This window comes from Schistocerca nitens, chromosome 8 (genome assembly GCF_023898315.1).
Source record: "Schistocerca nitens isolate TAMUIC-IGC-003100 chromosome 8, iqSchNite1.1, whole genome shotgun sequence".
Lineage (NCBI taxonomy): Eukaryota > Metazoa > Arthropoda > Insecta > Orthoptera > Acrididae > Schistocerca > Schistocerca nitens.
The window spans coordinates 607,226,421-607,245,381 of record NC_064621.1 but is presented as its reverse complement, the minus strand read 5'-3'; the positions used below and the strand labels follow the sequence as shown (position 1 = coordinate 607,245,381).

Sequence of the window (18,961 nt, the reverse complement as noted above, 5' to 3'; positions counted from 1 at the left end):
CAGCCTATGTTCTCAATTATTTGTTGGATTATTCCAGTCTCTGTCTCCCCCTGTAGTTTTCACCTTCTACTTCTTCCTCTGGTATCATGCAAGTTATTTTCTGATGTCCTCACCTCCTCATCAGTTATCAGTCCACCCAATTTTTGTTGTTGTCCTACAGACTACATCTCAAGCATTCTCTTATTTTCCAGTGTTCCTATAGTCCATGGTTTCCTACCATATTATGATCCTGTGCTTCAAATAACAGTCTCAGAAATTTATTTCTCAAATAAGGCCTATGTTCAATACTAGTACATTTCTTTTGGCCAGGAATGCCCGGTTTGCATGTGCTAATATGCTTTTTATGTCCCTGTTGCTTTGTGCACCATGTGTTACTTTGCAGCCAAGCTGGCAGAATTCCTTGTCTGCTTTGTTGACTCCAACTTTGACATTAAGTTTATCACTAAACTCATTTCTGCTACTTCTCAATACTTTTTCAATCTTCAGTTTGCTCTCAATCCATATTTTGTACTGATTATACTGTTCATCCCTTTCAACAGATTCTGTAATTCTTCATTTTCACTGAGGTTGGCAGTGCCATATGTGAATCTTATATTGATATGCTTTCACACTGATTCTAATTCCACTCTTGAATCTTTCTTTCTGTTTCCATCATTGCTTCTCCTGTGTATAGGTCGAACAGTAGAGGTAAAATACTGTATTTCTGTCTTACACACTTTTTAATCTGAGCAATTTCTTCTTGGCCTTCCATTCTTATTGTTCCATCTTGGCTCTTGTACATACTGTATATTAGCCGTCTTTACATATAGATTTTCCTGAGAATTTTGCACCTCTTGCACAACTTTACACTGTTGAAGAATTTTTCTAGGTTGACATACCCTATGAATTTTTCCAGGTCGACATACCCTATGAAGGTCTCTTCATTTTTCTCCAGTCTTGCTTCCTTTATCAAACGCAACATCAGAATTGCCTCTCTGGTGCTTCACCATTCTTAAAGCCAAATTGATCATCATCTAACAGCTCCTCCATTTTCTTTTCCATTCTTCTATACAGTATTCTCATCAGCCAACTGGGGTATACAAGATGTAAAACAAATTATGCGATAGTTCCCTCACTTATCGCCCTTGCTGTCTTTGGGATTGTGGGGATACTTTTTCCAAAAGTCTGATGGAATATCTCTGTTCTCACAGAATCTACACACCAACTTTAGTAGTCGTTTTGTTGCCACTTCCCCCATTAATTTTAGAAATTCTGAAGGAATGTTATGTATTCCTTCTGCTTTATTTGATGTTAAAACTTCTAAAGCTCTGTGAAACTCTGACTCCAATACTGGATCCTCTATGTGTTCCATATCAGCTCCCATTTCTTCTTCTACTACTTCACCAGACAAGTTGATCCCATTGTAATGGCCTTCATGCACTTTTCCCACCAAACCACCCTCTCCTCTGCATTTAGAAGTGCAGTTCTCATTGCCCTCTTAATACTGATCCTCTTGTTTCTAATTCCACCAAAGACTATTTTCAATTTTTTATATGCTGAATTAGTCCTTCCAAAGACCACTTCTTATTTTTCTTTGTCAATTCATTCACATTTTCCTGCAGCTATTTTTCCTTTGTTTTCTTTCACTTTCTATGTATTTCCTTTCTGCGTGACTTACATTGCTGTATTCCTGACTTTTCCCTAATATTTTTATACTTACTTCATTTATCAATCAATTGAAATATTTCTCCTGTTATCCAAGGTTTCTTCGTAGTTACCTTCCTTGTATGTATGTTTGTCAAACCAACTTCCATGATGCCCTTTTTAGAGTCACCCATTTCGTTGCAGCTGTACCGCCTACAGCAGTATTTATCATCACAGTAACTACAGCCTTAGCAAATTGCAAATAGATCTCATCCTTCTGCAGTATTTCAATATCACAACTCTTTCCACAATGGTTCTCTTAAACTTCAGTTTACTCATCATCATCATTACTAAATTGCAATCTGAGACCATATCTGCCTTTGGCTGTGCCTTAAAATCCAATATCTGGTCTCAGAATCTCTGTCTGATCATGATGTAATCCAGCTGGAATCTTTCCGTGTCTCCATGCCTTTTCCAGGTATCCTCCTTCTTTCATGATTTTTCGCTATTATGAACTGAAATTTGTTGCAGAACTCAATAAGTCTTTCTCCTCTCTGATTCCTATTATGAAGCTCACATTCTCCAGTATCTCTTTCTTCTATTCCTTCTCTAACTACCACATTCCGGTCCCCTGCAATTATTAGATTATCATCTCCTCTACATACTGAATCACCTGTTCGGTATCCTCATACACTTTCTGTATTTCTTCATCTTTTGTTTGTGACTTTGGCATGTATACCTACACTATAATTGTTGGTATTGGTTTGTTGTCTATTCAGACATCAACATATAGCTGGACCTTCCTATTCATAATAAAACCTATTTCTGTTAGACCATTTTCTGTTACTGTTGATATTACGCTATATTTATCTGACAAAGACGCATGGTCTTCTTTCCATTTCACTTCACTGACCCCCCCCTCCCCCCTCCCCTTATATCTACACTGATTCATTCCATTTCTCTTTTCACATTTTCTAGCTTCCCTACCACATTCTAACTTCTAACATTCCATGCTCTGATTTGCAGAGTATTCAATCTTCTTCTCATAGTCACCTCTCCCTTGGCAGTCTCCCTTCTCCCTACACTACCCACCCCCTTCCCTCCAAGGTATCCAACTGGCAGACTAATTGGAAACTTTTGCCAATGGAGAGAACATTTCCATTTAATTCCATATCCTCATGCCATTCATCTTTAGTGACTCTTCTACCTTTTGGGAACTGTTTCCCAGACCAAGGGCAAGAGGATGCCCTGAAACTGTCACTAGTCCTACACCCTCATTAACAAGGCTGTTGGCAGAACAAAAATGAGACCTTGTACCACAAGTCTTCAGATGCAATTGCTGATGATTTTTATTCAGTTTTTAAGCAGTGGTTGGCACCCAGTATGTTTCAATTGCTAGCCAAAGAAACTATCCCTAGATGATGTACATGCTTACAAAAACAATTTTAACATAGTATAGTTCACAGTAAAGCAGCTTCTTTCAAAACAGATACTACTTTCTCAGGTATACTAAATAGTTGGCATGTGTCTGTCTGCAAGGGTGACCTTCCTTTAAGTGACTGAGTGTACACAGGGTGTCTCAAACCTTTTGGGTCAAATTGAAACAAATGATCTCGCTTCCCACGCCCGGGTTCCCGGGTTCGATTCCCGGCGGGGTCAGGGATTTTCTCTGCCTCGTGATGACTGGGTGTTGTGTGACGTCCTTAGGTTAGTTAGGTTTAAGTAGTTCTAAGTTCTAGGGGACTGATGACCATAGATGTTAAGTCCCATAGTGCTCAGAGCCATTTGAAACAAATGATAGTGGGTCCACAACTAATTATATTGAGATAGGGAACCAACTGTCAGATAAGCATATTTATTGTGTTATGGACATACAGGGAATATGCTGCATAATGATTATGTACCTCATACTAATTGTTCAAAGTGATGACCATCAGTCTCAGTGCGTGTATTGGAAGGGTGCATGCTGTTCTGTTCCACTCTCACAAAGATACCAGGTGTTTGTCGTACTCTGCAACATGCAGCGCATAATAACAGTGGACATCGCTGACCACCAATGGTTTGGAAGGTGAGATCCTCTCCCATGGCCAGCTTGACTGCTGAATCTCGTGCCTCTAGACTTTTCATCTGGGATTACGTCAAGACAATGGTGAACGAAACCCTCATTGAGACAGATAAAGATCTGCTCGCTAAGATCTAAGCTGCCTGTCTCAGGGCACAACAGACACCAGGGACCTTTGAGAGAGTGTGCACTGTTGCCATGCATGCACTGAGACTGGTGGTTGTCCCTTTGAACAATCACTATGAGCTACGTTATTGTTATGCAGTGTGTGCTGTGTATGTCCCAGTCTAATCAGTTGTGGACACACTATCTTCAATTTCTACTGGACTCAAAGGGTTAGAGATAATCTGTACATGTTTCTCCTGTTAGATAAAACAGTTATACCTGGCAGGTACTGTACAGTAGCTTGCAAAGTGTAGAAGTCGATGCTGATTACAAAACTGTGTGTTTCCTCTGTCTCACAATAATTTTGGTAAAAGAACACTGTATTCTAGAACATGATTTCTTCTACGTACAATAATATGTGAACAACAAACAATTTAGATGCTGGGAAATCAATATGCACGAACACAAAAAATCACAGTACCAAAAAATAATTAATGCGGTGTAATGCTGTTTTGAGAATACATTTGTCTAGGTAACATATTTAAATGATTAACAGTACAAGATCACAGGTCAATCCAAGTGCAGAATACGCCATTGCAAAAGTAAAACACCAGTACATTAACAATCTGTGTAACTGCCAGAATGTTGAATGCAAACATGCAGACTTGTGTTGTACAGATGCCAGATGTCAGTTATGGGATAGAGTTCCACACATGTTGAACTTGGTCGGTCAATATAGGGATGGTTAATGTTGTGTGTGGATGATGCTTGAGTTGTCATCCAATGATGTCCAATATGCGCTCAACTGGAGGCAGATATGGTGATTGAGCAGGCCAAGGCAACATGTTGATACTCTGTAGAGGATGTTGGGCTACAACAGCAGCATGTCAGCAAGCTTTTCCTTGTTGGAAAACATCTCATGAAATGCTGTTCATGATTGGCAGCACAACAGGTCAAATCACCAGACTGACACACAAATTAGCAGTCAGGGTGCATGGGACAACCCCTAGAGTGCTCCTGCTGTCATACGAAATCACATCCCAGACCATAATTCCAGGTGCAGGTCCTGCATGTCTAGCATGCAGATATGTTGGTTGCAGGCCCTCAATTGTTCTTCTTCTAACCAACACACTGCCACCACTGGCACAGAGGCAACACCACCGTTCGTCATAAAACAAAACAGACATCCACCCTGCCCTCCAACAAGCTCTCACCTGACACCACTAAAATCACAAATGGTTTGGCATCAGTGGAATGCACACTAAAGGGTGTCTGGCTCGCAGCTGTCCCTGAAGTAACCGATTTGTAACAGTTCATTGTGTCAATGGTTAAACTCAGTGAGGTGTTGATAAAGGCATATTTGTAGCCTTAAAGGCATTCTTGGCTAACATCAACTCCTCATGTCCGATCTCAAAGGTAACTAATACTCATGACTGTTCTGTCATGTATTTAAATTAAACCTGACTTGCATCCCCATAGTGGCACTACTAGCGAATTTTGACTAGATATCATCTTTAATATGTAGACACATACCTCTACACTTTCATTTATGTCACACAACTCTGTCTTGGTATTACAATTTTCATTTTTTTGCTGTCAGTGTGATTATAGACATACAATATTTTGTGTTATCTGACACTGTATAATGTTCCAAGTGTTGTAGTGCCATACATGAAAATGTGTAAATTGTAATACAAAAGATCAGGCTATAAAACCCAGTTCCCCATGCACACATGATGGTCTTGTGAGGATTAGTTCCAAGTCACTCATTTTAGTGGACTGTAATGAAATCAAATGGAATGATAACATAGGTTCAGTCGTGGGTAAAGCAGGTTGTAGACTTCAATTTATTGGTAGAATATTGGAGAAGCGCAATCAGTCTACAGAAGAGATTGCTTACAAATCACTCATGCAACCCATCCTAGAATATTGCTCAGGTGTGTAGGACCAATACCAGATCGGACTAACAGGGAATTTTGAACATGTACAGAGAAGGCCAGCACGAATGGACACAGGCTTTTTTAATCCATGGAAGAGTGTCAAGGAGATAGTGAAGGAACTGAAAGGGAGGACTCTTGAAGACAGACGTAAACTATACTGAGAAAGTCTATTAAAGTTCCAAGAACTAGCTTTAAATTATTACTCTAGGGATATATTGCAACACCCTACACATCACTTGGCTCAAAAATGGCTCTGAGCACTATGGGACTCAACTGCTGTGGTCATAAGTCCCCTAGAACTTAGAACTACTTAAACCTAACTAACCTAAGGACATCGCACACATCCATGCCCGAGGCAGGATTCGAACCTGCGACCGTAGCAGTCGCACGGTTCCGGACTGTGCGCCTAGAACCGCAAGACCACCGCGGCCGGCTACACATCACTCACACAGGGATCGTGAAGATAAGATTAGAACAATTACTTCACACAAAGAGACATTCAAATAATTGTTCTTCCCACACTCCATATGTAAATGGAACAGGAAGAAACCCTAATAACCGGTACAATGGGATATACCATCTGCCATTCACCTCATGGTGGTTTGCAGAGTATAGATGTAGATGAAATACTGAGGTATAATCTCTCTCTTCTTCTAGCAGTGTTTCGAACACAGATGACTGTGACAAGATTTTGCTGTGGCTTCAGTTTTGTATTGCGAATGAAGATACTGATTAAGGACCCAAACACATCTACGTTAGACACAGACAGGAGGCTAATGCTGCATACATATGAAATTATTTTTGTTTCTATTGCTGTGAGGATGAATTGTGCACTTCATACTAAATGTGTTCTTGTTAATAACCACGAGTGCCGCTAGGGAGTATGTGTACTGGCAAAAGAGTGTAAGGATCCCTATGTCTTAGAAGAACAAGATGTTCAGTTATCACGTTTACATAATAGTCTTCACTATATATTATGATTACATTAAGAACGGTATTGAGGGGAAAACAGGCTAACAATCTCATCTAGTGACCTGCACACAGCGAGAGATTTCTAAGTGCAAAAAGAAGCGAAACTGAGCAATATTATTAAGCAATGGAAAATCTAGGATGGATGTAACAATATTAGGAAAAAGATAATTGCTGCTCACCACATAGTGGATATGCTGACTCGCAGATAGGCACAACAAAATGCTGTCCAAAAGCTCACTTTCCGACAGTCTTTTTGTTGTGCCTATTTGCGACTCAGCATCTCCACTCTATATGAGCAATATTATTTTTGTTCCATCCCAAATTTTCTGTTATTTGAGGATGCCTAAGAACTTCACACACGATACCTCGTATAACTAGTGCCAGTTGAACTCTACTTCTAGTACCTGCAAGTCATTTTTATTTGTTTGGTATTTCATAATGTGGGTCTTTTTAAAATTAAGGTCCAAGCTGTTTGCTGTGGACTAGTTGTAGGCCTGTTTCACTCTTCTAAAATAACTGAGACAGAATTACTGGTCATTACTTACCTTCAAGCACCAATGTATAGTACTACTGAGACACATACAGCAATAAAAGTGACACTCTACATAGTTTCCAGAACTAATAGTTCCTTGCTATCATGTTGAGAACCTTAGCTGCTGTACAATTATAAGGTTTATAATTTAAACAGCATCCAGCCCACAAGTATTATTTTAAGAAAAATATTTAAATCAAACCATTACTGTCTTAGGATTTACTACAACTCTACCTTCATGCTGGGGCCTTGTTTTGTACTCTTAACTGGTTTTGAGCACTAAGGTAAACAAGAAGTTTTTTTGTTTAAAATGGTAAATGTACATCTCTTGTAAGTTAACTGAATTTTGAACAAAAAACTTTGTTTTTCTTGGTGCACAAAATCAATTATATGCACAAAACAAGGGACCAGTGAGAAAAACTTTAACAGCCATTTGAAGCTGGATTTTTAAATAAACACCCAAAACTGGAAATTATTGAATTAAATAAATGTTTTTAAACTGTGCATATGGCTAGTTGTTGTTGTTGATGAGAGGGGGGGGGGGGGGGGGGGATGAAACTTCGCTTTCCTCATGTTACACCAATTCTCTTGTGCTACGAATTTACATACTACACAAACATTTCCCCTGTAGACAAGGAGGAGGTTCTGTGCAGCCACCCAGACCTGGGCAGCAAGGAGCAGCTGACAGAGGAGTCCAATAGGGAGCAGCACATGGCTGGCCTGCAGACAAACTCCAAGGCAACCGTCAGTGGTATACATGAGCTGAGCCTCAGGTAGGCATTCCATGTTTATTTTCTTTTACCTCTCTGTATTATCTCAAGCACTCATTGTCTTTGTAAAGAAGAAATGAGAAATACTATTGTGTCAGTAAAACAACTTTTTTTTTCAGTACACAAAACACAGAAGTTCCCACATCATGTAACACTGGACTCAGACAGGTTCACTCAATGGTAATTCCCAGAGTTCATATTTGTACGGAAGAAATAATTACACTTCCTAATACACATTCTTCTCAAATTATGTAACTCATGCAGATGTTGGAGCTTTCTGTCAGTCTAATTGTGATTTTCTGTGTCGCTGTCATTCATGTTTGGATTTGCAGTACCATGCACTATACTACAGTCAGAATTTTCTGTTAGACTTTCTTTGTGACTGTGGAGTCTTTCCATATCCTCAGAAAAATCTGCTCTGGTCTTCCTCAATTTTTCTGTCCTAGTTACTACTCAGTTATGTTTTTTTTGTGTAAATTTTTTTCCATGTTGTACCCACACCTCTGTCAGGGCTTTGCCTACTGATGCAATCCATTTTATCACCTATATTCTATCTTTACTGCAAGTCTCATAGAATTCCACAACTTTCTTAGTTTTTAAAAATTATTAATTCAATCATCATGTGAGATAAATGTTATGAAGTATATCCTTCCAGAATGTACAATGAGTCACAGTATACATTAACAAAGACAATTTTAATCTGTATGCTGTATTAAGAATTATACTACCACTATTATGCTGCTCACATTTACACCAGTTAAATCTAACTGAGTAAATTAGTAAGAAAGCTACAGCTGATACTTGAAAGAAAGCTGCTGCTTCCTGTATGATATTAAATCACTGCTGTTCAAGTTTAATATTCAATTGATCAGACTGGTATTTTTCAATGAAAAAAGTCACCTGCAGCTGTATATACAAAGCCCTATTTACAATATATGATTACTTGTCATGCAGTTTTTCAAGGAACCTCGCTATTTGCCATGTAGCTAACAGAACTTTTCCAATTCTTGAATCTAGATATTCAGATAATTTAAAGGTGGTGTGGCTAATGAGGTACGTTTTCTTTTGAACCATTATGGGTTCCTGACTTCTACATCAATGTCAATACTCCACAAGTCACCAGACAGTATGTGGCAGGGACTACTTTTTACTTTTGGTATGACTATCTGACCTCTCCAGCCCCTCCCCCCTCCCGCCCCCTCCTCACGCCCTTGTTTGTTGCATTCATGAACAGTGTGTAGAAAATTGGATTTAATTTCTCAAATTTTCTCACTATGGTCATTTTGCAAGAAGTGTGTGGGAGGAAATTACCCATTGTCGGACTCTTCCTGGAATATACCCTCTTGTTATTTCAATAGTACAATTCTCTGTGATGCACAATGCCTCTCTTGTAGCACCTGCCAATGGAGTTTGTTCAGCGACTCTGTAATGCTATCCTATCGACTAAACACTCCCACAACAAAATGCACCACTCTTCGTTGGATCTGGTGTGTGTCTGTCTGTCTGTCTGTCTGTCTATCTAGCTATCTATCTCTCTCTCTCTCTTTCTCTCTCTCCCCTATTAAACCAACTAGGTGGTGGTCCTAGACTTATGAACAATGCTCAAGAACGAGAACGAGCCACTTGTTTTGTGAATTAGTTACCTTAAGATTCTCCATGGGAACCTCCTTCCGGCATCTGCTTTTTCAACTACTTGTTTTATGTGGTCATTCAACTTAAGGTTGCTCCAGATGGTGGTGGTTGTTGTGGTCTTCAGTCCTGAGACTGGTTTGATGCAGCTCTCCATGCTACTCTATCCTGTGCAAGCTTCTTCATCTCCCAGTACTTACTGCAACCTACATCCTTCTGAATCTGCTTAATGTATTCATCTCTTGGTCTCCCTATACGATTTTTACCCTCCACGCTGCCCTCCAATGCTAAATTTGTGATCCCTTGATGCCTCAGAACATGCCCTACCAACCAGTCCCTTCTTCTTGTCAAGTTGTGCCACAAACTCCTCTTCTCCCCTACTCTATTCAATACCTCCTCATTAGTTATGTGATCTACCCATCTAATCTTCAGCATTCTTCTGTAGCACCACATTTCAAAAGCTTCTATTCTCTTCCTGTCCAAACTATTCATCGTCCATGTTTCACTTCCATACAAGGCTACACTCCATACAAATACTTTCAGAAACGACTTCCTGACACTTAAATCTATACTCGATGTTAACAAATTCCTCTTCTTCAGAAACGATTTCCTTGCCATTACCAGTCTACATTTTATATCCTCTCTACTTCAACCATCATCAGTTATTTTGCTCCCCAAATAGCAAAACTCATTTACTACTTTAAGTGTCTCATTCCCTAATCTGATTCCCTCAGCATCACCCGACTTAATTCGACTACATTCCATGATCCTCATTTTGCTTTTGTTGATGTCCATCTTATACCCTCCTTTCAAGACACTGTCCATTCCGTTCAACTGCTCTTCCAAGTCCTTTGCTGTCTCTGACAGAATTACAATGTCATCGGCGAACCTCAAAGTTTTTATTTCTTCTCCATGGATTGTAATACCTACTCCAAATTTTTCTTTTGTTTCCTTTACTGCTTGCTCAATATACAGATTGAATAACATCATTTAACCACACAATAAAGCTGCATGCCCTCGGGAAAAATTACGGCTGTAGTTTCCCCTTGCTTTCAGCCGTTCGCAGTACCAACACAGCAAGGCTGTTTTGGTTAGTGCTACAAGGCCAGATCAGCCGATCATCCAGACTGTTGCCCCTGCAACTACTGAAAAGGCTGCTGCCCCTCTTTGGGAACCACACGTTTGTCTGGCCTCTCAACAGATACCCCTCCTCCTAGATATTTTACAGTAGCTACTGTTTCCAGCAATTTGTCACCAACAGAGTAAGTGTACAGTAGTGGATTTCTGATCCTATGTATGCTCAATATGTTACATTTATTTACATTCAGGGCTGACTGCCAGTGCCTGCACCATTCACCTATCCTCTGCACGTCTTCCTGCAGTTCACTTCTGTTCTGACATTGCTACAGTCTTGTAGATAAGCACTTCATCTGCAGACAGCCTCATGGAGCTTCCAACATTATCCACTAGATCATATACGTACACTGTAAACAGTAATGGTCCTATCCCACTTCCTTGGAGTACTCCTGAAATTACCTTTACACCTGTCAATTTTGTTCCATTAAGTGAAGTATTGACCCCTAACTGCAAGTAAGTACTAAGTCCACTCACAGATCAGGTCTGATACTCGATAAACTAGTTCACTGGTGATTGTTTCCTTTTTGGGAACCATTCACTTTTACTCATTCACCATTTGTTTTCATCTCATTGTGTGGGCTACAAGGCTTTATATTAATGTCCAGAAAAAAATCAAGTACGCACGAGTGGTACTAGGGACAATCAATAAGTACTGAAACAATTATTTCTTGGCTAATTTCAATTGAAGAAATACAGAATTTGTTGTGGAACATCGTGGAATATTCCCGCTTCAGGTCTACAGTGTCATGGAGTTCATATAGGTGGCAGCGCTATACGTAGCCTTCAAAATTGAGTCTGTGGTGGATGTGCATTCCAAACACAGAGTTAGTTGCCTTTGGAGGAAACCGGACCATCACAGATATTCATAAGTTCTTGCACAGTGTGTACACACACATGGAAGTGAACAAAAGCTCTGTGAGTCATTGGGTGAAGCATCTGTCATCATCAAACGAGGTCACACAAATCTGATATGCCGCGTACCATGTACACACACATGGAAGTGAACAAAAGCTCTGTGAGTCATTGGGTGAAGCATCTGTCATCATCAAACGAGGTCACACAAATCTGATATGCCGCGTACCAGCCGACTGCATACAGCTGTAATTCCTGAAGCGTTGTAACATGCGTACATTCTCATTTGAGATTATCAATGGATTACAAATAAACACCTCACTGCACAGCTGCACTGGGACTCTGAGGGTGTTATTCTGTTTTATGGTGAAATGATGAACTCTGAAGTTTATTGTGCTACCTTCAGGAAACTGGAGAAACAACTTTAATGTGTTCATTGCCACAACAATGCAAATGAACTTCTCCTCCTCCAAAACAACACAACCCTTGCTCACCTGCAAGGAGATCACAAAAATTCATTGGACTGTTCTTCCTCATGCACCCTACAGCCCAAATCTTGCACCTTCGGACTTCCATCTGTTTGGCCCAATGAAGGACGCATTCCACAGGAAGCAGTACATAGATGGTGGGGAGGTTACTGATGCAGCAAAACGTAGGGTCTGACATCAACCAGTAGAGTGGTGCCGTGCGGGCATACGGGCACTCATAGTAAGGTGGCATAATGCCATCGCCTTGGATGGAGATTGTATTGAAAAATAGGATTTTGTAGCCAAAAGAGTGGGAAAAAATATGGTGTATTGGAATCTTGATGGAAAACAACCTTTTCTCAGAAAAAGAAATGTGTTGCATTGTTTATTGAATGATCCTCATATTTCTGCCTGTCAAATTCACTGATTGCCTTATGTAAACTCTTTGTGTTGTTCAATCTCCCTAGCTCAATACCTCCTTTTCTGCATTAGTCGACAGACGTAATGGAAAAGTGGCCGCAAACCAAGTAAAGAGACAACAGAGCAGGCTGCTCGGAAGTACGAATTAAGGAAGCTGTTTCTGACCCAGCTTGGACTATGCTAATCGTTATTCACTGTAGAGGGAAGCTCGTAATTGTACCAGGTACTGTTGATTGTTTTCATTTCATTTACAGAAGATGATATATACTTGCATAGGCACTGCTATTGTGAAATAACTGAAAGTAGACTGTCATCTGTAAAACGAACATTAATAGTTTCTTTTTACAATATGTGGGTGTGTAAATCAACTACACATCAAAGTTCCGCACACTGTGTGGAATAAGAAAACTTATTTGAAAAGTCACAGCTTCCGACACTGGAACTGAGAAATTGTGTACTGAATAGACGCTTTGTCAGCAGCAGGGCTACTACATAAATGCACTGGGGGGGGGGGGGGGGGGCGGTATGTCGGAACTTCGTAAATGAAAAGAAACAAGACTTATTAATCCAAAGCCTTGACAATCTAGCACATATCATTGTTCTGAAAAACTTAACAATTGAGATAAGTCAGTTTTTGATTAGATATCAGTTGAAAGAGGCTGTAATGTACATGCATGGAATCAATCATCAGTTAGTTGATGGCTCTCAGCACTATGGTATCAGTTAGTTGAGAAAGAGAACTTGTGTGCCGGCACAGGCAACCATTGACAGACGAGAGTCAAACCAATATGAAGTTCAAGAGTTATGTAAATACACATTATTTTACTTAAATAGGAATTTTGCACACACAAACGTATTTGAAAAGAAAAGTTCAATAGCGATAATTGTATGCATATTTCGTTCATTTAACTCACCACTGAAAGGGCAAGAAAAAGTCATCAATGAAACTCTCACTGAATGACTTTAGTAAAAACATTAATTTGTCACAATGACATAATATACAGCCTATTTTAAAGGTGCTTTTGTTTTGCCTGAATGCGTTTTGAAAAAAAGATCTCTCATATTTATCTTGCAGGTGTAAGATATATGAGAGGATTATACTGATAGTTTTTTTGAATTTACTGTGAATTTTCTTCTCAAAGGGTTATCTTGTGGAGTGTCTTTCTGCACTCCAACAGGATTCATCATGCAGGATGAAAGGTGAAAGTCTTTAATGTATTCAAAAAGTTTAATTCCAGATGAAGTTGAATTTCAACCCCATGATGAGGTTGCAATTTGTCCTATTTGCATTTTCCTTACCAGTATGTATTTCAGCATGATCCTGTGACACTTCAGAAACCAAAGCACCTTATTTCGATTTCAAAATTCTTTCAAAACTTCATACACGTATATCAGATTGTTGATACTGATACTGCATGTGTGGCTTAACAAAAACTGGAAAGTCGTTTGTGGCTCCTGACCCCTTTTCTATCGTCTCAGTCTTCTAAATAAAAAAATGAAAACAGCCACTACACTGAATCGTGAAGCAGAACCAACAGACAAAAATTTGTAGGGATTCAAGCTAGAATCGGTCCAATCCCAAAATTATGAATGATGGAACAGAACAGTTCATTTCTAATAAAGTAGAGGCCTCTGTAAACAGATTTGATTTGAGTGACTTTTTCGAGATTCTTCACAGTGGTATGCAAATGAAGATGTCATTAACGGTTTACACCTAATTTCTAAAGTAAAATTAGTTTGTAAATTATCTGGTTAAAACAGGTGTCAAGCCTACTGAACACAGTAATAATAATATAAAAGAGAAAGAGAAGTTATATGTGCTTTAGGTTGTGTCTCAGTATTCCCATAACATTCTAGAGGGGGGAAGAAAAAATATGTTATCAGAGAACAAGCATGCGTGATGTAAAGTGTGATTTTCTCTTCATATTTGCCTCACACACTTAGTGAACAGTAGGTTTATCAGTTATATTATTAAAGTTAATCCAGCAATACCATATTTGTAATCATTTTGAAAGTAAAAACCAAAATTCATTAAAAAGCTACTTCTGAACAACATTTTTTACAGGTGAAATGTAAATAAAATTTTACACCATTCTACAATTTTTCAAATAGAGAGGTACCCCTTCCCCTTTGCCAGCTGGGGAAAAATCATGAACGACTCACCCTTTTATGCAAAGAAACCAACTAGGAGGTGCCACAAGGAAACAACCAAACTTTAAAGTTATCTTAAAAACTATTCGTTACAATGCAAGCAGTCAAAATTTTGAAAATCTACAAATAAAAAAAGCAACAGCTTCTCATAAGTATGTGTTCCACAGTTGACAGAAAAGACGAAAAATATGATTTCATTACAAATGACTTAACTATTATATATGTTCCATAATTATAAAACAGTTGAACTCGAATGAGGAATGAGTGATTACACAAGAAAGGACACCCAGATGGGAAAGACAAATGGAGGAACTAGACTGAGGAACAACACCAGCTGAAGTGACCTTAAATGACCTTTCCTGTGAATGAGACTGACCACGACCAAAGTGAATGGTGAAGAACCATTCCTTGTAAGTCGTTCCTAGGTCTTTCCATCACTTCAGTGAACCATTCCTTCAACCCATTTGTTCACGAATGACCCCCCTCTATGCAGCATCACACAGAGATATTATCACTGAACTTTTACAACACTAGATGGAATACTTCAAAGTAAAATCAACATATTCTATGTTCCTACTGCTCACAAACTGAAATTTTCTTTCATCCATAGTCAATTATTAATTTCTTAAGGTCATTGTTTTATTTAGTTGCCTCCACATTCTTTCAACACTTTTTTTCTGTTTCTTCCAGCACTCACTCACTGCAAGAAGAAAGTGATTTTATACCACCCTCCACAGTTTTTTCATACTATAGGTATTTAAAGGGAACAGTAATGCTTTCCAGTCATACTACTCTGATATCTATAATTCCATGACAGTTGTCACATTTTTGAGTATTTATTCCTTGTTGTATATAAAATAGTCAAAGTAAAGTTATTTGCAGAAGTAACTCGAGCACAATGTCATTTCATACCTGCACATAATTTTTTATCTAGTACACAGGAATGGGCTGTCTTTTCATCTCAGGGGACTGAAGTTACACAGCAAGTCGATTTATTATGACTTTGTTCTACTTTGTTGTTTATTTCAAGCACGTTATGTGAAGTTCTGACAGAATGTAAATACAATGCCTGACAAAATAAATGTGAAGAAACGAGAAGATAAGGTCAGATTTCAATACAACTTTGAATGCATGCACACCATCACCAGGCACATAAATAATGATAGTTGCAATTATCTGTTGCAGGTTGAATAGTCAAAACATGTATTGTTTGTGTTTAACATTGTTACCATGCCTGGTAGGGTATATAATGGGTGTGAAGAGGATCAGATGTTGAGTGAGCACTGAAACACATGAAGATGCAAAACACTAGTGTGAGATAGCTTTATCAGCATCCACAGGAGTTTGAAAGCATCCTCATTATGGATCTCCATTTGGCCGGCTGGTCGAATCGTATAGTATGCCAAATTTGCAAAGCAATTGGATGAGACAGTGGCCGAACATTGTACTGCACTTGAACGTGATGGCACGCATACTCGTTGTCAAGGTTCCGGACAACCACATCTGACCACCAAAAGGGAGAATTGCCTTTCTGTGCTCCAAGCACATTGTAACCCCTTTACATCTGCATCTGCAATTCTACAACTAATGGGCTCCTTGCAATATTCTGTGTCATCCCGCACCATTGGTTTGAGACTAGTGACAGCTGGACTAGGGACTAGTGTAACATGCTTTGGCTGCCATTAACACCATAACACAAACAGCTTCATTTGGAGTGGTGCCATGGCCGGGAAATATGGACTGCTGATGAATGGCATCAAATTGTGTTCAGCAATGGATCACGGTTCTGCACTACCCCGGATGACAATTGTCAGTGAATATGATGGAGAACTTGGGAGATGTAGTGTTCTTACAATGTTTTGGAGGAGCACAGCCATGTTACTCCTGGTGTCACTGGTGCAGGGAGCCATCAGGTACAACTTCAAGCCACAGCTGATGGCAAAATGGTGTGTCATGGACAGCGTGTGTCCTCACGTGTTACTCCTCAAGCGACAGAATCACGGTGCCATCTTTCAGCAATACAATGCTTGTCCACATGTGGCACTTCTATGCCATAACCAGCAAGATCACCAGAATCGTCCCAAACAGTACACAGGTGAGACTAGTTCAGATAGCAACTTCGTTCCCCAGTGCCAGCATCCAGGATATTGAGGACCAGTTACAACAGTAGTGGACCACCTTGCCTCAGAACCCGACAGGCTTCCCAATTGCATCAGTGCGCTGACATTGCCAAGTTCTTCGTAAATTTGACTCTGTACTGTAATTGCTGAAATAACATCACACACACGCTATCAACCCATGAAGTTTCATTTCTTTTCCTGCTCCCCTTCTGGGACCTTCACTTTTTTTTGCCAGGCGAGTAACTTAGGAATAACAGTAACAACTCACGAAATAGTAGAAGCAGTGAGTCATCGACAGATGCACAAATAAAGACCGAAAACTCGGCTAACTTTTGGACGAATCCTTTTTCAAACTAGAGTACGCGCACGTGCACGCACACACACACACACACACACACACACACACACACACACACACACACACTCTCTCTCTCTCTCTCTCTCTCTCTCTCTCTCTCTGTCTCTCTCTACACACACACACACACACACACACACACACACACACACACACGCACACTCTGTCTCTCTACACACACTTCTACTACTCGGTGAGTTGTTACCTACACTCATAAAATATTTACTTTGTAACTACTGGAACACAACTTTGATTTACATGTATTTTTTTAATTCCAGCTATAAATCAAAATTTGGATTCCCATTTGTAATTTGTGCACGGGAAAATAAACCAGACACAATTCTTGAAGGGTTGAGGAGGAGGTTACAGAATTCTAAGGAAGACGAACTGGAAACAGGTATTTCTGAAGTAAAGAAGATATGCAATTTAAGAATAAAAGATTTAGTTGAAGACTGAACTTTTGCGTCATGTATATAACAACTTGTTATTCAATGTACATGAAATAAAAACCAATATTTCCCTTCAAATAAAAATAAAGGTGTATCAGCTAGAAGTAGCACTACACTGGTTAAATTTATTAATTCATCATGTTTCATGGATTCCAGCATCAGGAACAGTGCTCATGGACATACAATGAATGCATTGTGTGTTCCAAAATTGCACAGCTGACAGAGGAATCAAAACGGTTGAAGATGAGATTAAGCAATGGACGCAACTAAACAACGTCTGTTTTCTATGCAGTATCTTGTAGACAAAATGCAGTTTCTCGCTAGGCTGCCAATTAATCATGCTCCGTCATTGGTTTTTCTTATAACGGAGTCTATGTGGTCATTCTGAAATAGATACATCGGTGCTCTCTAATACTAGTGCAAAATGACACACTATTTAGAACTCATTAATCTGGTAGTCAAACGATAACAAAAGAATTACCAGAGAGAGGCAGTCAACAGCTTCTTCCTGGCTTGAAAATTAATTACCACTAACATTATATGTAACATATATGTTATATGTAAAAACCACTTGCCACCCTGTTGTCCATCTTAAAAATGTAGCAGAAACTGTAATGTTTGCTGATGATGTAACAGCACTAATCAATTATCCAAACTCAAACTCACTACAGTTCATACAATACATGGTTTAGTACAGCAACATTTTATCCAATGTCTATCTAGCTGGCGAATGATGATCACCACAGTATAAGTATTTTATTAACTATATCTAAAAAGAAAGAAAGTGATGAGACTTACCAAACAAAAGCGCTGGCAGGTCGATAGACACACAAACAAACACAAACATACACACAAAATTCTAGCTTTCGCAACAAACGGTTGCTTCGTCAGGAAAGAGGGAAGGAGAGGGAAAGATGAAAGGAAGTGGGTTTTAAGGGAGAGGGTAAGGAGTCATTCCAATCTCGGGAGCGGAAAGACTTATCTTAGGGGGAAAAAAAGACGGGTATACACTCGCACACACACACATATCCATCCGCATATACACAGACACAAGCAGACATTTGTAAAGGCAAAGAGTTTGGCCAGCGCTTTTGTTTGGTAAGTCTCATCACTTTCTTTCTTTTTAGATATATTTTTTCCACGTGGAATGTTTCCCTCTGTTATATTCATATTTTATTAACTAATTAGATTAGAATAGCAAGCTGCTTGGAAGTTTGTTACTGACTGCACATGTACATTGATATGGACGGATGCCAGTGTCTTCAAGATGGGATGACGATGGCAGTTTTGCTACACATTGCGGTACCTGCTGGCTTGGTAGTTATTCCTCACTATGACACCCCGGTACAGAGAAGCAGGACTCACCACACCATCAAA

At 39.4% G+C, this 18,961-nt stretch overlaps 1 protein-coding gene across 2 annotated transcripts in view; it reads left to right on the top strand.

Annotated features, from left to right (window-relative positions):
- LOC126199177 (2-oxo-4-hydroxy-4-carboxy-5-ureidoimidazoline decarboxylase-like) overlaps positions 1 to 17,691 on the top strand; it is a 53,446-nt gene extending 35,755 nt beyond the window's left edge. For both annotated transcript variants that reach the window (XM_049935949.1, XM_049935948.1), the window contains exons 3-4: positions 7,866 to 8,007; positions 17,414 to 17,691. In XM_049935949.1, the coding sequence (XP_049791906.1) occupies positions 7,866 to 8,007; positions 17,414 to 17,591 (320 nt within the window). In that variant the 3' untranslated portion in view covers positions 17,592 to 17,691. The remainder of the gene's footprint in view (positions 1 to 7,865; positions 8,008 to 17,413) is intronic.
- Positions 17,692 to 18,961: the final 1,270 nt, after the last annotated feature.